Source organism: Panicum virgatum, chromosome 2K, assembly GCF_016808335.1.
Source record: "Panicum virgatum strain AP13 chromosome 2K, P.virgatum_v5, whole genome shotgun sequence".
Classification (NCBI taxonomy): Eukaryota; Viridiplantae; Streptophyta; class Magnoliopsida; order Poales; family Poaceae; genus Panicum; species Panicum virgatum.
In genome coordinates, this window is record NC_053137.1 from 63,642,655 (window position 1) to 63,662,592 (window position 19,938).

The 19,938-nt window shown below is 51.0% G+C and overlaps 1 protein-coding gene across 1 annotated transcript; it reads right to left on the minus strand.

The window, feature by feature from the left end:
- Positions 1-378: 378 nt before the first annotated feature.
- LOC120694412 (nuclear transcription factor Y subunit B-10-like) lies at positions 379-1,673 on the minus strand. Its single transcript, XM_039977530.1, has one exon. It carries the CDS (start codon positions 1,346-1,348, stop codon positions 695-697), a length of 654 nt encoding a protein of 217 aa, XP_039833464.1. The 5' UTR covers positions 1,349-1,673; the 3' UTR covers positions 379-694.
- Positions 1,674-19,938: the final 18,265 nt, after the last annotated feature.

Below are 19,938 nucleotides of genomic sequence, written 5' to 3' on the forward strand. Positions count from 1 at the left end.
ACTGCCTGACGAGAAACTGTCATGTGCACATGCCTCCCCAGATAGTGCTCGCTAAAGCGACTTGTCAAGGAAAACAAAGCACACAATAGGCCGTCCTGTAGCCCAACTTGTAACCCCCAGAATCCCAGATGCCCAGGCAAGATACCACCAGGTTTTAAATGGAGTCTCAGTTTTTTTTTTCCTTTTGAAACACAGTCAAAGTTTTTTTTTTACTTGCAATGCAACAAGGTATCCCTATGGAACAAGATGCCACCGGAACTTGAAGCTCGCACCGACACTTGTCATCGTGTTACACGACATCCCAAATTTTAAAATCAACATCAACAGCTATGCTAGCAAAGCACCAATCACAATCAAGTAGTCCTAAGACAGCAAACGGAGTAAAAAGGAAATTTTTTTTTGTCACTGTCAGCTGTTACCAGAGACACAGCATGCTAGGTTCGAATTGTCAATGGCACCATTTCTGTAGCAGTAGTACACAAGGCTTAAGGCTACAAGCTGCTCGCCATAGCTCAGTTCATCAGCAGGAGCACGGCACAAGGCATGGGATTACCAAGAGGGTAAGCGACCAGTAGTATCAACCATATCACTGCCTCCATTTAACACAACATTATAAACCACAAAAAGAAAAAACGAAGGTTAACCAGCGTGCCGGCACCAATTGCCGACACCCAACCAAGAAGCCGGTCATGCCTCATAGCCTGTCCTGCCTGCCGAGCCCCGACAGCGATGGCGACGAGCCGCCGCCGTGGCCGTAGGCGCCACCTTTAGCGCCCATCACCATGTGGTGGTGCGGGGGCTGCGGGTACCCCGACGCGCCCGGTGGGGAGCCGTACATCGGCTGCCCCATCATCATGATCATGCCGCTGCCTCCGCCGGCCCCGGCGCCGGCGCCGTACATGCCGTAGCCGACGGCCCCGGCGGCGCCATTGTGCGCGGACGGCGTTGTCTCTCTCTGGGGCTGCGAGGCGGAGCCGGAGGAGCCCGCGGCGCCGGAGGCCACCTTCTCGCCCTCGAGCTCGCGGAACTTGTGGAGGTAGAGCTTGAGTGGCTCGATGTAGTCCTCGAAGCCGAGCGTGGTCATGGCCCAGAGGAGGTCGTCGCCGTTGATGGTCTTGCGCTTCTCGCGCTGGCACTTGTCGGAGGCCTCGCCGGTGATGAAGGAGATGAACTCGGAGACGCACTCCTGCACCGTCTCCTTGGCGTCCTTGGAGATCTTGGCGTTCGCCGGGAGCGCCTTCTTCATGATCCGGCTCACGTTCGCGATCGGCAGGAACCGGTCCTGCTCCCGCGGCGACGAGAACTCCGCGTTGCTCGGCCCGCCGGACTCGTTGTCGGAGTCCGGCATCGCCACCGATCCGGCCGGCCAACAAACACAGCAAGCTCTTCCCTTCTCCCTCGCTCCCGGTCAACTCAAACAACTCCAAGGCTAACCAACAAAACGATCCAGCCCGAGCAAAACTCGCCGCACTCCGAATCAAGAACGCTAAGAGCGAAGCGGCAGATCAGAAGCGCGCGAAGCACGGGTGAAAGTGGCTGGCACGCGGATTCTGGAGGACGACGAGGAGAAGAGGAGGGAGCAGGGGAGGAGTAGAAGGGAGAGCGAGGTGGGAGGGACGAGGGAGAGCGGGGGGCTTTGAGAGCGGAGTGGGAGAATGGCAGCGCGCTCGTGGGACGAATCGTGGGGATAAGAACGCATGGAGGGGGCGACGTGTCGCGGCGTGGGCCGTTTGTTTGTCGATAAGTGCTGGGCCAGCCGGCGTTGGCCGATGCCGTCCGTTTCCGCCACGCTGGCGGGGCCCGGGGCGTCCGGGTGGGCCAGGGGCGCGATCTGGTGCGTGATCCCCGGGGTGGTCCCGGGGGAGGCTGCCACGAGGAGTGAGGACGTGGAGAGGGTGCGTCCGACGTGTCCTTAGTCCCTTGACCGCTTGTGTGACGTGTCTATGGTGACGGTGATGGTCACTCGTAAAGCAGCAGCAGCAAGGCTCTCGGTTTTTTTTTTGGGTTAATTGGATCTATGTCATTACAATTGCTCGAGTTCACTGATCTGTCATTACTATTCGCGATACCGGGAGAGTGCCATTATAATTTCATATTTGTTCGAAATATGCCATTACGTCCACATTCGACGTGTTTCTGAAAAATTTTGGACCTAAATGCCCTCGGCCTTCTTCTTCCTCTCATCATCTCTCTCCTTCCTCTCTCTCCATGGTAGATCCTTCCGTTGCCGGCGCCGCCGTTGAAACCGCCTGATTCGAAGCTGTCGTCGCCCGATTCACCGCGCCGTCGCCCGATTCAGAGCCATCGGCGGCTCACTAAGCGCGTGGCCGAGCAGGCCTGTGCGGCGGTGCCAGCGGGCACGTTGGCGCCCGCCCGCGGCGGCCGCACGGTCAGGAGCGGTATCTAGGCAGGGGAGAGGCGGGCTGGCCGCCGGATGGCCTAGATCCGGTGCAGAACGTCGGGGCAGAGGCGCCGCTGGTCTGTTCCGGCGCGGGGCAGGGGAGTCGCCGAGTCGGCTTCCTGGGCTTGCACTCGCAAGGAAGGGAGCCGCTGGCCAGGGGCACGCAAGGGCGGCAGAGGAAAGGCGCTTGGTCAGTGCGCCTCGCGGCGGCCGGCGGCGAGGTGCGAAGGGCGGCAGCGGCGAGGTGCTCGAGCGGCGGTGGAGTGGGAGGTTGAAGACAAGGGTATTTTGGTCCAAAATTTTTCAGAACACGTCGAAGGGGTAGGTAATGGTATATTTCGAACAAATATGAAATTGTAATGGCACTCTCCTGGTATCGCGAATAGTAATGGCAGATCAGTGAACTCGAGCAATTGTAATGGCATGGATCCAATTAACCTTTTTTTTCCATCAGCAAATATCTAGAGAGATCGTAAGAGCAATATGAAGTTTTTTTTTTTGGTAGAGAAGTGTAACCAAGTGACGTCTGATGACGGACCTATTAATTTTGAGTTTACTCTCAGGTTGACTTTTATGGGCATTTGATTCCTTCCACAGCCGCAAAGAGATTGATCTTCTTCTTTTTTGAATCGCAAAGAGATTGATCTTCGCAAAGTTTGAAATGAATGGAACTTGAATGAAGCACCAAATGAATCTATCAAACTGCCCCTGGCGCTTTTGAAAGTACGTTCCAAAGCACGTTTGTAGGATCGACTCAGGCAACGAAAACCACATAGGTGGTTCGGACTTCTCACGAGTTTCGGACCCTGTGTACGGGTGGGTGGGGGTTCGGAGATTTTCTTGACATGTGTGAGATCTTTTTTTTTAACACAATGCTATGGGACGGTCTTACCCTCGCAGGTCAAATTTTTTTTAACTGACAAAAACTTATTGCTCCTCTCTTACAGACTCTATAGAATGAATCGAACGCATGCACGGAAGAGGTTTTGGATCTGGAGGTTTATTTTTCATGAATTTCAATGCTCAAAATCAATGTCCGGTATGCAAAATATTTTGAATTCGGAGTATTTGAGGTGTCAAGAGATTACTTGACGTGAAAGTTGAATATGGCGAGCTGAAAATCTATGTTCGTTCCAGCTGAAAGTTGTTTTTTTTAATAAGAGCTGAAAGTTGTTTTTGTTGGACAATCAAGCAACTAGCCAAATATTTGCTAGCTGGACATGTCCCTATCCAAAATGATGCCACATCACCCGCGCCACTAGACAAGCATAGATCCAAAATAAAAACCATAGCCTTTCGCCACTAACGGCCAACCACTCCGAAAAGAAGAGTTTTTTTTTCTTTCTAGTGATGCAAAAGCAGCCGATGAAGCTACTCCCCCAGCATGTACATTTCCAGGTCAAATCCCCCATGACTACTGCCAAGTGGCGCCGAGCCAAGCGCCCAAGTGCACTGCGCCTTTTGCACATTTCCTAGGTTTCACACTTGGATTCTGCTAGCTCTCAGACAATAATTGATTTAAAAATAGCTCGGGATTTCTTTCCAAAATACTACACATCATAGGCCGTACATACATTGCTGTTAAATTGATAACTACCATACCAACAACAATCTGTCCCCAGGAAATCAGAGGCATGCATGATGGATCTTTTTTGTTTTTTTTCTAATATAAGTGCAGGCTCAAAATTGAAGTAACACATTACCTGTCGCCTTTTTGTAATGAGTGCTCCACTAGATCGATTGACCGACCCCGGTGACATGGCATCTGCAGCGACGAGAGCTTACTGGCTTCATCGCCAGGACAAAACTCTTGATTAGTTTTTGGGTAATCATTGTCCTTAGCGAGGATCTGATTACATTAGTGGGTAGTGGCAGCATCTGGCCAATTATTTTGGAGTGCAACAGATACTGCTCGATCGAGCCGGCCGGGACCATGGCTATGTGTGACACCCCCGTCCAGGGCTTAATAGGATTAATAGGATATTCATACCAACAAGTTGCAACTTCTTTTCCGGAAGCCGGTCTCCAAAGAACTATGAGGTTAAGCGTGCTTGGCCCGGAGAAATTTGGGGATGGGTGACTTGGGGATGAGTGACCGACCGGGAAGTTCTTCCCGGGTGCGCACGAGTGAGGACAAAGTGTGCAGAAAAGACTGGTGTTGGTCTGTGAGGACAGTCTATGTCCTAGAAAGCAGCCAGATGTAAGCGGGCCCGGCCTCGGGGAGGCGGGACGTTACAGAATGGTATCAGAGCCGACTCTCGCGGTTTCACGGGCACGTACGGGCGTAAGTGCGGAGGCATGAGCACGGGCGCGTGGGGGCGCAGATGCCACCGGCATGTGCACGGGCGCGTGGCGGGTCAGTGCGCGGGCATCTGGGATGCGCCGTTGGCACTAGACGCACGGACGTGGCACAGGGACCGTTGGCACTGGACGTACGGGACGTGGCCAAGAGAGGACGTTCCTGGCTTGGGATTGACCGACGAGGACGTCGGTCTCTTAAGGGGGTGAGCATGTGACACCCCCGCCCAGGGCTTAATAGGATTAATAGGATACTCATACCAACAAGTTGCAACTTTTTTTTCGGAAGCCGGTCTCCAAAGAACTCCGAGGTTAAGCGTGCTTGGCCCGGAGAAATTTGGGGATGGGTGACCGACCGGGAAGTTTTTCCCGAGTGCGCACGAGTGAGGACAAAGTGTGCAGAAAAGACTGGTGTTGATCTGTGAGGACAGTCTATGTCCTAAAAAGCAGCCAGATGTAAGCGGGTCCGGCCTCGGGGAGGCGGGATGTTACACCATGGCCTTGCAGGTTGCAGGTTCCTTTCCACATGGAACATGCAGTCAGCTCCCGGCCGGCCGGCTGGGTTAGTGAGATCTGTGGCTTGTAATCGCAAGTGTACCATCTTTATTAAGCGGAAAAGTGTAACACCTGTGTCGCGGGATTTCTAGGGTACCCACAGCCGGGTGGCGGAACGCACCCGCCTATTCCCAGAGAGGGAGTGCTCGGGAAGGTACTAGGCGGTTAGGCTTAATCTAGCTCTGAGATAGGCACACAAGAACACACGATCTAGAGTGGTTCGGGCCGCCGGAGCGTAATACCCTACATCCACTAGGAGAAGTTTTGATCTATGTTGTGTGTGAATCTATCCTCTGCCGGGCCTTGGCTCTTACCCAGCCTGAGTTTTTCTTCTAGCGGGCGCCCCCTTTTATAGACCAAGGGGTGCGGATACATAGGACGTTGGGGCCCCGACAAGTGGGCCCAACGTGACTGTGCAGCATACTGCGCAGAGTACTCAAATGGCTACAGTGGCTACGAATCTTTCCTCCGATATGCTTCCATCCCCTGCTGACCCTCTGAGGCTCTGACGAAGGGAGGTCTTCTCTTGTCCCGTCAGCAAGGTGCCCGTTGGGGGAGCGTAGCTTGCGGCGTGACCTGTTGAGGCTATTATGTAGGCGTCATAATGGGTGAAGCCGAGCCGTCGTGTCCATCTGTCATGGCAGACTGACAGGCGCGGCGTGGGCGGCGCCATCGGCTCCACTATAATGAACGCAGTGGTAGTGAGCCGTCCCTGGTCAAAGAATCGCCTCGGCTCCTGCTATATTAATGCGGACGTCCACCTACCGCAATGAACGCAGTGGTAGGTGAACCCTTGTAGACCAAGCGGCCTTATATATGTGTCTGTGCTTGCAGACACGTGGCGGTTCCGGACCACCCCGAGGCGGAGTGTGGATTCCCTCCCTTGGTGAGGGGTCCGGTTACTATACTAGGGGGTCCGGGACCCCATGGGGGGTCCGGTACTCTGCGGGGGTCCGGACCTCCACGGGAGGTCCGAAGCCTCCGGCTGTTCGGGCTGAGCGCCTGCTTCTTCCGGAACACGTGGTGCTCCCGGACCTTCCCCAGCTGGGGGATGGGTCCGGGACCGTTGTCGGGTGAACAGGGCTCCGGATCGCAAGGTTCCGGCTGTTTGGTTGTAGTTAAGGATAACCACAAGGCTCTTGTCTAGACACCGCAAGAGGGGGTACCCCAGTTCTGGGGTACCGACAACCTGCCTCACGGACGCCATTGGAGGTGCTTGAAGCTTGGTTCCACCGCTAATCCGCCTCTCCGGTCGTCCTCCGCTCGAACCGACCGCGGGAATGGGTTCGTGGTGAGTTCCTCGTGCTTCTCGGTCTTTTTCCCTTCCGTTGAGTGCCGCCGGCGTCGGTGAGCAACCGCTGCCGCCGTCGCCGCGCTCGCTGCTGCCTGGTGTGCGGTGTCAAAGATAGGAGTCGCGGACGGTCCGCCCAGGGGGGGCCGGACAGTCCGCATGCCAAGTTAGGTTTTAACCAGAGACGATGTTGCCTCTGGTAGTTTAGGAAAATTTATTGCAGACAGTCCGCTATAGGGGAGCGGACGGTCCGCCGTTGAAGCTTGAATTTGTCCCAGAGACGATGTCTCTGGTGGTGTTCGCAGAATTGAACTGCGAACGGTCCGCCACTTGGGCGCGGACAGTCCGCAGTAGTGTCTAGGACTTTGTCCAGAGACGTTGCCGTCTCTGGTGGATTGGCCACGTGAACTGCGGACGGTCCGCCAAGGGGGGCCGGACAGTCCACAGGTAGAATTAGAAGTTGTTCCAGAGACGTTGTTGTCTCTGGAGGGTCGGTCGAATAGTACGGCGGACGGTCCGCCACTTGGGCGCGGACAGTCCGTAGGGTTTTCCAGTTAAAGTAAATTAGTTACATCATAGAGCTGCACTCATTTATTTCATATGCATACGTGTAGCATCCGCAGCTGAGGGTGCCGTCTTTGAGGTGATCGCGGCACCACAAGAGCAGACGACGCAAGCCCAGGAGGAGAGGTGTGAGCACCCGGCCCAAGGCCCGGTTGATCCTAGTGTTGAGCAACAGGCGCAAGGCAAGCCCCGGTGCACATCCTATTAATTTTAAATTATGACACTTAGTTATGTATTTATTTATTGTGCATTATGTTTAGGAGTTGTTTGAAACCCTAGTTGCATGAACCCTATATTCCCCTGAGTCGTTCTAGTATGTATAGGACGATAGAAATGCTATGCTAGATAGGGTTCGGTAGAAGTCGAGTAATTCTGGGTTACTCGCGAGATATGGGATGGATTACGTTTCCAGATATGAGTTACTAAAGATGAATGATAGTCTTGGGATGGAAGAAAGAATAGAATCTGAGACCGGGTGGGAGAGGTGTAGTTCCGCCTGTGTCGGTTAAGGACCGAGCCGTTGTTGGCCCTGCTGATCATGTTTAAACTGTACTAACCGCATGCCGGGAGTAGGAGGTAGTCAAAACCGGTAAGCCAAGTACTGCCTTGCTTCGAAAATACAGGAACCCGCACCCAACTCCTGGGGCGAGTCGAGTAGTCGCGGAGAATTGGGATGCATATGTTTACTTTTGGTGGTCTCACGTTGAGCTCGGCTGACCATATGTCGTTGGGCTGGTTCCTGTAGTTCGAGGCGGGGAGGGGAATGGTTGGCTCGTATAGTCCGATGGGGCATATGCGTGCCGTGTTGGTTAGGTCCACCTTGCAAGGTTAAATCGAATCCATTCGCCGTCAGTCGCTCTCGGATATGAGCACCTTGGTCACAGTGTCGCAGCGTAGTGTTGTTTTGGAGAAAAACGGTTATACTCATATTGATGAACTTTGATATATCATTTGTTGTTACATTATGTTTGCTCTAAATTTGGTTATGCAAATATTAGACTATGTCGAATTATATAGAAATTGGAGCTAAAATAATGAAAGTAAGGAATAACTTTAGCCGCAGTTTTCTGCAAAATAACCACCAGCCAAAAGCCTTGCATGTCTAGCTATGTGGGCTAAGTTATACCCACTGGTCGGGTAAGCCTTGCAGAGTATTAGTATACTCAGGGTTTGTTGCCACAATTATTTTAGGACACGCAGACGTAGATTTCTGTCCCTGCTGCGCCAAGTTCATCAGCCGGGATGCAGAGGGATGGGAGGTTGTGGAGCCAGACGTTTAGATAGGGATCTCCCTAGGACACACTAATGAGCCCGATGTGTTCAAATAACGGCCATTACGCTTAATTGGAGTTTTAATTTGGCGATTCTGTCACAGCTGGTATTAGAGCCGAAACGCACCGAGGGTGGTACAAGCATGACTAATTTCATGTCTTTCCAAAAATATAAAAATAAACTTCGAGCGTAGGGCGAGCATGCATCTCATTTTTGTAGTGTTTTTGGGTTTTTTCGTAGGAGTTGATGGGGGTGTGAGTCTACGATCCTAAGGACCTTGTAGATGATGTACGGATTGAAAGATTTGGTAGGGGAGGCGTGAAAGGTTGCGAAAGTGTCGTCGGCAGGACCGGAGGCACTGTCGCGTAGTTTAAAGTGTGTTCAGCGGACAGTACGGTCAGCTGGAATTTTGGTAAAGCGGACGGTCCGCCCATGTACTGCGGACAGTCCGCCGTACCATTTTCGGTTGGACCAGGGCAGCTCGGTCAGACCAATTGGTGGCGCCGATCGATCGCCTGGCCCCGCCTGCAAGCATTATTCAAAATTGCTTTGAAGCTCTACATTCTGCATTGTGCCATGAATAGAAAAGATTAGTTACTATCGGTATTGTTCTAATTTATCAAAATGATGGAACTAACCTTGTCATGGTTGAATGCAGAATGGGAGAACCACCGAACCCTCCTGAGTTGGCCCAGGCCATTGCGGCCATGCTCACCGGGCGCGACGAGCAGACCGCACTCCTCCGTGAGCTCGTGCAGCAGGGCAGAGCGCCGCGGCCTGAGCCTCACCACCAGCCACCTGTTCCTGGGGACCCAGCCGCCGCTGTTTCACAAGGCCGACGAGCCGTTGGAGGCCGACAGCTGGCTTAAGACCATAGAGTCCAAGTTCACATTGTACCCCTACAATGACAATGACAAGGCGTCATTTGCAGCACAGCAGCTCAGGGGTCCTACACGTATGTGGTGGGACAACCATGTGGCTATGTTTCCTGCTGGCACCCGGTTTTCTTAGAATGAGTTCAAGGAAGCTTTTAGAGCACACCATATTCCTGCAGGGGTCATTCGCAGAAAGCTCACCGAGTTCTTGGCCCTAAAGCAGGGTAACAACAATGTGATGCAGTATGCCCAGAATTTCAACACGCTCTCACAGTACGCCGGCTATCACGTGGATACTGATGAGAAGAAGCAGGCGTGTTTCAGGCAAGGGCTTAGCAGCAAGCTCCAGGATCGCCTGGCGATGTTCAAGTTCAACACTTTTAGTGAGCTAGTCAATGTGGCTATCGTTCAGGAAGATGCCCATCTAGCTCATAAAGCAGAGAAGAAGAGAAAGTCACCGGTTGTGGGGTCTTCTAGCAGTGCTCCTCAGAGGTTCCGCCTGGTGCAGTCGGGCCCACAGCGAGCTCTTTTTCAGCACCAGCCACAGCAGCAGTGGGGTTATCCGGCACCTCAGTACACTCAGCCACAGGGGACAGTCAGGCCTCCTGCCCCTCAGCAGAACGAGCAGAAGGTTTGGGTGCAGCAGCCGGGGGTGTGCCCCAATTTGTTCCCTTGTTATAACTGTGGGCAATCGGGACACTTCGCCCGTAACTGCCTAATGACACCTAAGCAAGGCCAGCAGTTGAGCCAGCAGAACCAGAAGCAGCAAGTGGCTCACTTCAAGCGGGGGCAAGTGCACTACACCACCCTCGAGGGTATTCCAGAGGGAGCTCCAGTGATGGCGGGTACGTTTTCAGTAAATGAATATCCTGTTACTGTCCTGTTTGATTCTGGAGCGTCTCATGCTTTTATTAGCAAAGAGTGTGCTAATAGATTGGGGCTGAAGATAGAGAGTATGCCCAAGCCGTACCATATTCACTCACCTGGGGGAAAGTTAATCACCAATCAATTTGTCAAGCAAGTACTCCTACAGTTACAAGGAAAAAAATTTCCTACGGCCCTGATAATATTACCAACCCAAAGGATTGATTTAATATTGGGCATGAATTGGATGGAGGGTCAGGGAGTTAGTCTGGACACGACCTCACAATCTGTGCACATCAAATCTTCTATTCATGGGTGTATGACTTTACATTTGAAAGATCATATGTCTTTGACACCTACGGTGAATCAGGTTGAGGGTAAGAAGCTAGCAGATATACCAGTGGTGTGTGAATATCCGGACATTTTTCCGGATGACTTGCCTGGAATGCCGCCTAATCGTGACGTGGAGTTTACCATTGAATTGCAACCGGGTACGGCACCGATTTCTAGGAGGCCTTACCGGATGCCACCCAATGAGCTGGCGGAGTTAAAGAAACAATTACAGGAATTGCTTGATAAGGGCTATATCCGTCCTAGCACGTCACCTTGGGGCTATCCTGCACTCTTTGTGAAAAAGAAAGATGAAAGCCTCAGGTTGTGTGTGGACTATAGACTTCTGAATGCCGTCACAATCAAGAATAAGTATCCACTTCCCCGGATTGATATTCTATTTGATCAGCTATTCGGGGCCAAAGTATTTTCCAAGATTGATCTCCGCTCTGGCTATTATCAGATAAAGATTAGAGCTGAAGATATTCCCAAGACGGCTTTTTCCACCAGATACAGACTTTTTGAATATCTGGTCATGTCTTTCGGGCTAACCAATGCTCCTGCTCATTTCATGTATCTCATGAACCCGGTGTTCATGCCCGAGCTAGACAAGTTCATCGTGATTTTCATTGATGACATCCTGATATTTTCCAAGAATGAAGAAGAACATGCAGAACATCTCTGCATTGTGCTTCTGCGCCTGCGGGAGCACAAGCTGTACGCCAAAATCAGTAAATGTGATTTCTGGCTCACAGAAGTCCAGTTCTTGGGCCACATCATCTCAGACAAGGGGATTTCTGTTGATCCTAGCAAAATTCAGGATGTCCTGAATTGGAAGACTCCAGAGTCTGTTTCAGAGATCCGGAGTTTCCTTGGGCTAGCAGGCTATTATCGCCGGTTTGTACCGGAGTTCTCTAAAATTGCTAGGCCCATGACTGAGTTACTCAAGAAAGGGGTGAGGTTTAGTTGGGACGACAAATGTGAGCAGGCCTTCCAGACTTTAAGAAAGCTTCTGACGTCTGCCCCTGTCCTTGCTCAGCCAGATATTAACCGGCCTTTTGATGTGTATTGTGATGCATCAGGTACGGGTCTCGGCTGTGTTCTCATCCCTGTTTGTCTTCGCCGGATAATTTTTCGGCCATTAATACTTATTGTAATGCATCAGGTACGGGCCTAGGTTGCGTTCTCATGTAGGATCAGCGAGTGATTGCCTATGCCTCCAGAGCCCTCAAACGGCATGAAGAGAATTATGCTACCCATGATCTGGAGCTGGCAGCGGTCGTGCATGCATTAAAGATCTGGCGTCATTACCTTCTGGGCAATCCAGTGCATATATACTCAGACCACAAGAGTCTCAAGTATATTTTACCCAGAGTGAGCTAAATTTGCTCCAGAGACAGTGGTTAGAATAGATTAAAGATTATGACCTGGAGATTCATTGTCACCCGGGCAAGGCAAAAGTTGTTGCTGATGCATTGAGTCGCAAGGAAAGTTGCAACTGCGTCTCAGCTATAGTTTTGCATGAAACCTTGTGCCAAGAGATGGAGAAGATGAACTTAGCTATTGTGTCTGAGGGCACACTGGCTAATATTACCCTCACACCTACACTTCGAGATCAGATTATTGCTTCTCAGAAGAATGATGTGGGCATGAATAAGATTAGGCAACGGCTCAGTGAGGATGATCCTCAGGTGCAGTGCTTCCATCAAGATAGTGAGGGGGTTCTTTGGTTTAAAGATCGGTTAGTAGTGCCTAAGAACTTTGAGCTCCGGAAACAAATTCTTGATGAAGCTCACCTTTGTAGGTATTCCATTCACCCGGGCAGTAATAAAATGTATCAAGATCTCAGACAGCGATTCTGGTGGACTAGGATGAAACGGGAGGTCGCCAAACATGTGTCTGAGTGTGATGTCTGTCGACGGGTCAAGGCGAGTCATCTCAAACCTGCTGGTATGCTACAGCCTTTGGATATTCCTTCGTGGAAGTGGGAGGATATTAGTATGGACTTTATTGTTGGTTTGCCTCCCACATCAAAGGGATATGATTCTATTTGGGTTGTCGTTGACCGCCTCACTAAGTCCGCTCATTTTCTTCCAGTCAAGACATGCTATTCATCTCATCAATATGCTGAGATATATATGGCTCGGATCGTGAGTCTTCATGGTGTACCCAAAACTATTATTTCCGACAGAGGCACACAATTTGTTGGCCGTTTCTGGGAACAGTTGCATGCATCTCTGGGTACTCAACTTATTCGCAGCTCAGCCTATCATCCTCAGACCGATGGTCAAACTGAGTGAATCAATCAAATTCTGGAAGATATGCTTAGAGCCTGTGTGCTCTCTTATAGCAAGAAATGGGATGAATGCCTACCTCTAGCGGAATTCTCGTATAACAACAGTTATCAGGAAAGCATCAAAATGGCTCCTTTTGAGGCGTTGTATGGACGAAGGTGCGGAACTCCATTGAATTGGTCAGAAGCCGGAGAAAGAGTGTTCGGCCCTGAGATGGTCAGTGAGGCAGAAGAACAAGTCCGATTCATATAGGAGAATTTGAAAATAGCGCAGTCTCAACAGAAGAGTTATGCGGACAAGAAACGTCAATCCGTCACATTCCAAGTGGGAGATCATGTATATTTGCGGGTATCTCCAATAAAAGGGGTCCAGCGATTCGGAGTGAAGGGATCGCTATGTTGGGCCTTTTCCTATCATTGAGCGATGTGGGCCGATAGCATATCGCCTGGAACTTCCTGCCCAAATATCCGCGGTTCATAATATTTTCCATGTCTCTCAGCTCCGGAGATGCCTCCGTGTTCCAGAAAAGGTGATTGATATAGAAAAATTGCAACTGGAGCCCGATCTTGTCTATCCGGAGTACCCAATCAAAATTGTTGATCACAAGACCAGGGTCACTCGGAATCAAACCAGTGACTTCTATAAGGTGCAATGGAGTAATCACTCCGAGCGGGAAGCTACTTGGGAGACAGAAGAATTTGTTCGGACTAAATGTCCGGAATTGCTACAAGCCTATCAAGGTACACACCAGTTTCTAACTCTCCCTTTAGCCATTCATTAAATCTCGGGGCGAGATTTCTTTTAGGGGGTAGGATTGTAACACCTGCCTCGCGGACAGTCCGCGAGGGGTCGGCGGACGGTCCGCCAGGCAGTGCCCAGATATTTATCTGGATGGTCGTGGGACCCACCTGTCATTCCTCTCTTCCTCCTCTTTTCTTCCAGAGCCGAGCGGAGCTCGTGCCCTCACCCCGACGGCGCCCCCTTCCCGTCGATCTCCCTCCTCCGGCCACCAAACCTCATTTCCTCGCGCGGGAACCTTCCTTGGCACCTCCTCCACCTTCTCCGACCAGTAGCCCGACTCCTCCCCGGCCGGAATCATCGCAACCACCACCGGACGCCATTGGAGGTGCTTGAAGCTTGGTTCCACCGCTGATCCGCCTCTCCGGTCGTCCTCCGCTCGAACCGACCGCGGAAATGGTTCGTGTGAGTTCCTCGTGCATCTCGGTCTTTTTCCCTTCTGTTGAGTGCCGCCGGCGTCGGTGAGCGACCGCCGCCGCCGTCGCCGCGCTCGCTGCTGCCTGGTGTGCGGTGTCAAAGATAGGAGTCGCGGACGGTTCGCCCAGGGGGGGCCGGACAGTCCGCAGGCCAAGTTAGGTTTTGTCCAGAGACGATGTTGCCTCTGGTAGTTTAGGAAAATTTATTGTGGACAGTCCGCTATAGGGGAGCGGACGGTCCGCCGTTGAAGCTTGAATTTGTCCCAGAGACGATGTCTCTGGTGGTGTTCGCAGAATTGAACCGCGGACGGTCCGCCACTTGGGCGCGGACAGTCCGCAGTAGTGTCTAGGACTTTGTCCAGAGACGTTGCCGTCTCTGGTGGATTGGCCACGTGAACTGCGGACGGTCCGCCAAGGGGGGCCGGACAGTCCGCAGGTAGAATTAGAAGTTGTTCCAGAGACGTTGTTGTCTCTGGAGGGTCGGTCGAATAGTACGGCGGACGGTCCGCCACTTGGGCGCGGACAGTCCGCGGGATTTTCCAGTTAAAGTAAATTAGTTACATCATAGAGCTGCACTCATTTATTTCATATGCATACGTGTAGCATCCGCAGCTGAGGGCGCCGTCTTTGAGGTGATCGCGGCACCACAAGAGCAGACGACGCAAACCCAGGAGGAGAGGTGTGAGCACCCGGCCCAAGGCCCGGTTGATCCTAGTGTTGAGCAACAGGCGCAAGGCAAGCCCCGGTGCACATCCTATTAATTTTAAATTATGACACCTAGTTATGTATTTATTTATTGTGCATTATGTTTAGGAGTTGTTTAAAACCCTAGTTTCATGAACCCTAGATTCCCCTGAGTCGTTCTAGTATGTATAGGACGATAGAAATGCTATGCTAGATAGGGTTCGGTAGAAGTCGAGTAATTCTGGGTTACTCGCGAGATATGGGATGGATTACGTTTCCATATATGAGTTACTAAAGATGAATGATAGTCTTGGGATGGAAGAAAGAATAGAATCTGAGACCGGACGGGAAAGGTGTAGTTCCGCCTGTGTCGGTTAAGGACCGAGCCGTTGTTGGCCCTGCTGATCATGTTTGAACTGTACTAACCGCAATTCGGGAGTAGGAGGTAGTCGAAACCGGTAAGCCGAGTACTGCCTTGCTTCAAAAATACAGGAACACGCACCCAACTCCTGGGGCGAGTCGAGTAGTCACGGAGAATTGGGATGCATATGTTTACTTTTGGTGGTCTCACGTTGAGCTCGGCTGACCATATGTCGTTGGGCTGGTTCCTGTAGTTCGAGACGGGGAGGGGAATGGTTGGCTCGTATAGTCCGACGGGGCATATGCGTGCCGTGTTGGTTAGGTCCACCTTGCAAGGTTAAATCGAATCGATTCTCCGTCAGTCGCTCTCGTATATGAGCACCTTGGTCACTGCGTCGCAGCGTAGTGTTGTTTTGGAGAAAAACGGTTATACTCATATTGATGAACTTTGATATATCATTTTTTGTTACATTATGTTTGCTCTAAATTTGGTTATGCAAATATTAGACTATGTCGAATTATATAGAAATTGGAGCTAAAATAATGAAAGTAAGGAATAACTTTAGCCGCAGTTTTCTGCAAAATAACCACCAGCCAAAAGCCTTGCATGTCTAGCTATGTGGGCTAAGTTATACCCATTGGTCGGTTAAGCCTTGCTGAGTATTAGTATACTCAGGGTTTATTGGCACAATTATTTCAGGACACGCAGACGTAGACTTCTGTCCCTGCTGCGCCAAGTTCATCCGCCGGGATGCAGAGGGATGTGAGGTTGTGGAGCTAGACGTTTAGATAGGGATCTCCTAGGACACACTTTTGTTAGATGTAGGCCCTCTTTCCTCGAGTTGAACCCGGATTTCAGAAAGACAAAGTTTGTAAATTATGTATTTATTCACACTTGGTTTGTAAGACTTAAGGTAAATATTATGTATATTTGTCGTATTTTCAAATGCGTGTCGTGTTTGTACCATCTGCGCCCATCTTCGCGTGGGACTATCGGTGATGTTTCGATCGGGACGTGGGTTGAGAAAGCATCGCCAAATTAAGCCGTTAAGCTAATGAGGCCGATGTGTTCAAATGACGGCTATTTCGCTTAATTAGAGTTTTAATTTGCCGGTTCTGTAAAAAAACGAGTGAGGGTTCGTAGGTGACGCCGACGGCCACGATCCCGAGGTTAGTGAGGAGAAAAGTGCGTGGCGGCTTGCCGATGTGTCGCTGTGTCAGAGTTAAGTTTTGGGAGTGTGGCGTACGCATCGGTCCAGCATGTGCTGTGCCTGTGTGCCGCCCTAGCTAGCAGCTTGCCGTGACATGGGCGAGGGCTAGCAAGGCTGATGGAGTGAGTGATCGATGGGGACGGGAAGTGAAGCTGACAGTGACCCATAGTTAATCTACTTTTTTAAACAAGACAATTGTTAATCTGTTCTCTAGTCGCCATCGATCTGCTGTCGTACGTGCTTACTGCCAGCTGCCCGGCTGTTAATCTCGGCGTGTGCTTGCTGCTGCCTCTTCTCTGCACTTCGGCTAGGGGCTAGTAGGAGGGCCTCCAGCGGCTGCGTGTCCGCAGTGACGTGTCGGTGCTCGCCACAGGTGGCGTCCGTTCCGTCCAGAAACAGTCAAGGTTAACCTAACCGGCGGGAACCGGTCTGGTTTGACCGGTTACCGGTCAAACCGGTCCGGTCCGGTTCCTGTTTCGGCCGGTACCCAATCGGCAAAAATTCAAATTTTAAATTTGAATTCAAAAAATGAAAAATTCCCAAAAAATTCCTAAAAATACTTCATGGTGTGATGAATCTAATGGTGTCAAATTTTCTCAAAAATTCATTCATTTAGTATAGTTTATGGGAATTTAAAGTTAAATCAAAAAAGAAAAAGAAAAAAATAGGCCGGCCCATGAAAGCCCACCGATCAAACCGGCCGGTAAATCAGTTGCACGGGAGCTTTTGAATTTCAAACCGGTAAAACCGACCGGTAAACCGGTCAAACCGGCCGGTAAACCGGTCGGAACCGGTTGCATGAGAGTTTTTGAATTTAGATTTGAATTCAACCGGTTTCCACCGGTTACCGGCCTAACCGGTCCGGTAAACCGGTACCGGAGGACGGCGATTAGACCGGTCCGGTCGGATTTTAAAACCCCGGAAACGACAGCCACCTCCCCGGCCGGCATGAGCCGCAGCTTATTGTTTAGCTCGATAGATGCTGGCATGATGAGCTCGAACAAATATCTCCTTTGATCTGCTGCGACTAGCTAGATTGACCGAGCCGATCGCGACGCGTGCCGCGCGCACTGCCACCATCCCGCTCGCGGATTTGTATTCGAGGTTGGAGCGAGGCGCGTGAGGCCGTCAGCGACCGCCGGCCGGCCGGCGTCCGGTGTGAGGCCGCGGGCGGGCGGGCGGCGCCGGGGGATTAATGTGGACGACGGCGTCGGCCGGCCGGCCGGGCTGGGTTTCCCGGCGCATGAGGCAACTGGGACCAGTACTGCTACTAGCAGTCGTGATGACACACGGCTACAACGTAGTTTTCGCTCAGATGATGGAGTGCCTTTGGGGCCGGATTACTCGTGGCCGTGAGTCCTCGGATTTTTTTTTCTTTTTAGCCGCCGCGTTGACCTGAACATGGCCTGTGGCTCCTCGCGGGTGAGTTGACACTCGACACTCGACAGCAGCAGCCTCAACCTTGTACAGTTGTACCATTGCTGCATCTGGAAGAGATCGGGGGGAGAAAAAAATCACACCGAGCATGGCCATGGCACCATCAGCCACTACCGGTGTGAAACCGCTCAAAATCGGGCACACGACAAAGGCTCTTTTTGCCGTGTGCTACAAGGGAGGCACACGGCAAAGTACAAGAACACGGCAAATGTGAACTTTGCCGTGCGCCCAACAGCACGACACACGGCGAAAACTGTTGCACACAGCAACAAGAGATGTTTGTCGTGTGCCCGCATTAAGGCACACGGCAAACTTGACGCAGCTGACGCTATTGTGGACGTCCGTTCTCTTTGCCGTGCGCCATAGCAGGCCCTCGGCAAATTCAAAAATTTGCCGTGTGCAGAAGCTCAAGCACACGGCAAAGTTGTTCCAAAAAAAATTGATTCCACACTTCCAACTTTTTCTGGTATACAAGTATTGCATATGGTACTTTATATTAACACCTGGTATTTTTTTACTCTATTTTCTATATTTAGTCATTTAATTTCATTAAACACATTTGTTGGAATTAAGTCCAATTTGAATTGCAAATGATTTGAATAACGGAGTAAAATTCATCGAAAAATCATATTCATATTATTGAGTCCAATTTGAGGCCGTATCCATGAAATGGGAGGCAATAGCGAACATCTTTTTCGCGAGCCATGACCGGGCACATGAGGCCGAATCATTCTAAAATTCTATAAATAACATATGAAGTCTAAAAATTCTAAAATTTATTGTGATATCATAATTTCATGTGCTGAGTATATGGTGAAAAATTGAGAATGTTTCAAACAAGTTTGACCTATGCTCCTTATAGATCGAAACATATCCGAAAAAGATCCATAGAGTCGAGAAGGAATCGTTTAGATTTCGAGTCAAAGTGACGGTCGAATTGGGTTTTCAGGTCACAACTTTTTGTATATCCAATACCCAACTTACATCCCTTAATGCCAAATTTTAGTAATTTTTTGAATCTGTTTCTTAATTTTAAATTTTTTTGAAGTTAAACCGTATCATGTGATTTACATTTAAATTGTGCTTTAACTACATGAAATAATGGTTTTTTTCCAAAGAATCATCAAACATCAAATGTTTATTCACTTTGGCAAAAGTATTTAAAGTTCATTCAATCAAATTTCATTAAACACGCACTACCGGAAATTCCGAGAATGCCGGTTTTAAATGACCTCGGATGTAAATAATTTATATATCGAAATTGTAGAGCTCATTGAGATCTAAAATCTTATAGTTTACAACTTTTAGATTTGAGTTCATTTAGCCATCCAAAATTTCGTTACAGACGCGTAGAAAAAACACAATAGCCACATCAGCAATCCATGTGTCTACAATGCTGGCTTCTGATTGGCTGAGGTGGCCCTAGCTGGATTCCTCCCCTCTCCCTCCCCATCGGATGGATAGATAAGCCAACCCCACCCCATCTCTTTCTCCTTCACTGCTCTCTCTCTCTCCGCCGGTGGGCGGAGTCCTCGGGCTCGGGCGCGGCGGCCACGGGCGGCGGCGGCGGCCTCGGGCCTGGGCGCGGCGGCCACAGGCGGCGGCGGCAGCCTCGGACGGCGAAGGCCGGCGGCCTCAAGCAACGGCGGCGGCACGGCTTGGGGCAGCAACGGCGGTGGTGGCCGGTGGGGCCACCTGCGGGCGCCGCCCCCTCTCCTCTCCTGGTGGCGGCCAGCATGGCGGTGGTGGCCGGCGTGGTGGTGGTGGTGGTGCCCAGCGTGGCGGTGGTGGCCGGTGTGGTAGTGGTGGTGGCGGCGGTGGCCGGCGGCGTGGTGCTGGTGGTTACGGCTGGCGGCGTGGTGGTGGCGGCCGGCGTGGTGGCGGCAGCGACTGCTGTTTTTTTTATTTTTTTGGAAAAAAAATTTGCCGTGTGCCATGGAGTAGACACACGGTAAAAATTTTGCCGTGTGCTCTCTGAAACAACCCACGGCAATTAGTCTCTTTGCTGGTCGTTGTATGCCGGGAGTCATTTGCCGTGTGTAACACACGACAAAAACTTTTGTCGTGTGTTTAATAGCCTTTGCCGTGTGCCTTTGGGGCACGGCAAATGAGAGGCATCCGGTAGTGAGCATTGAGTACATATACTAAAGCTACAAGAATTGGAGCGATTCCGCGAGCCGTGGCCCCACATGGGGGTCGTGCACTGTTTCATGCGGCCCTACGTGGGCCTGTGCACTGTTCATGCGGGTCCCACGTACTATTTAGGTGGGGCCCACATGGGCCCACGT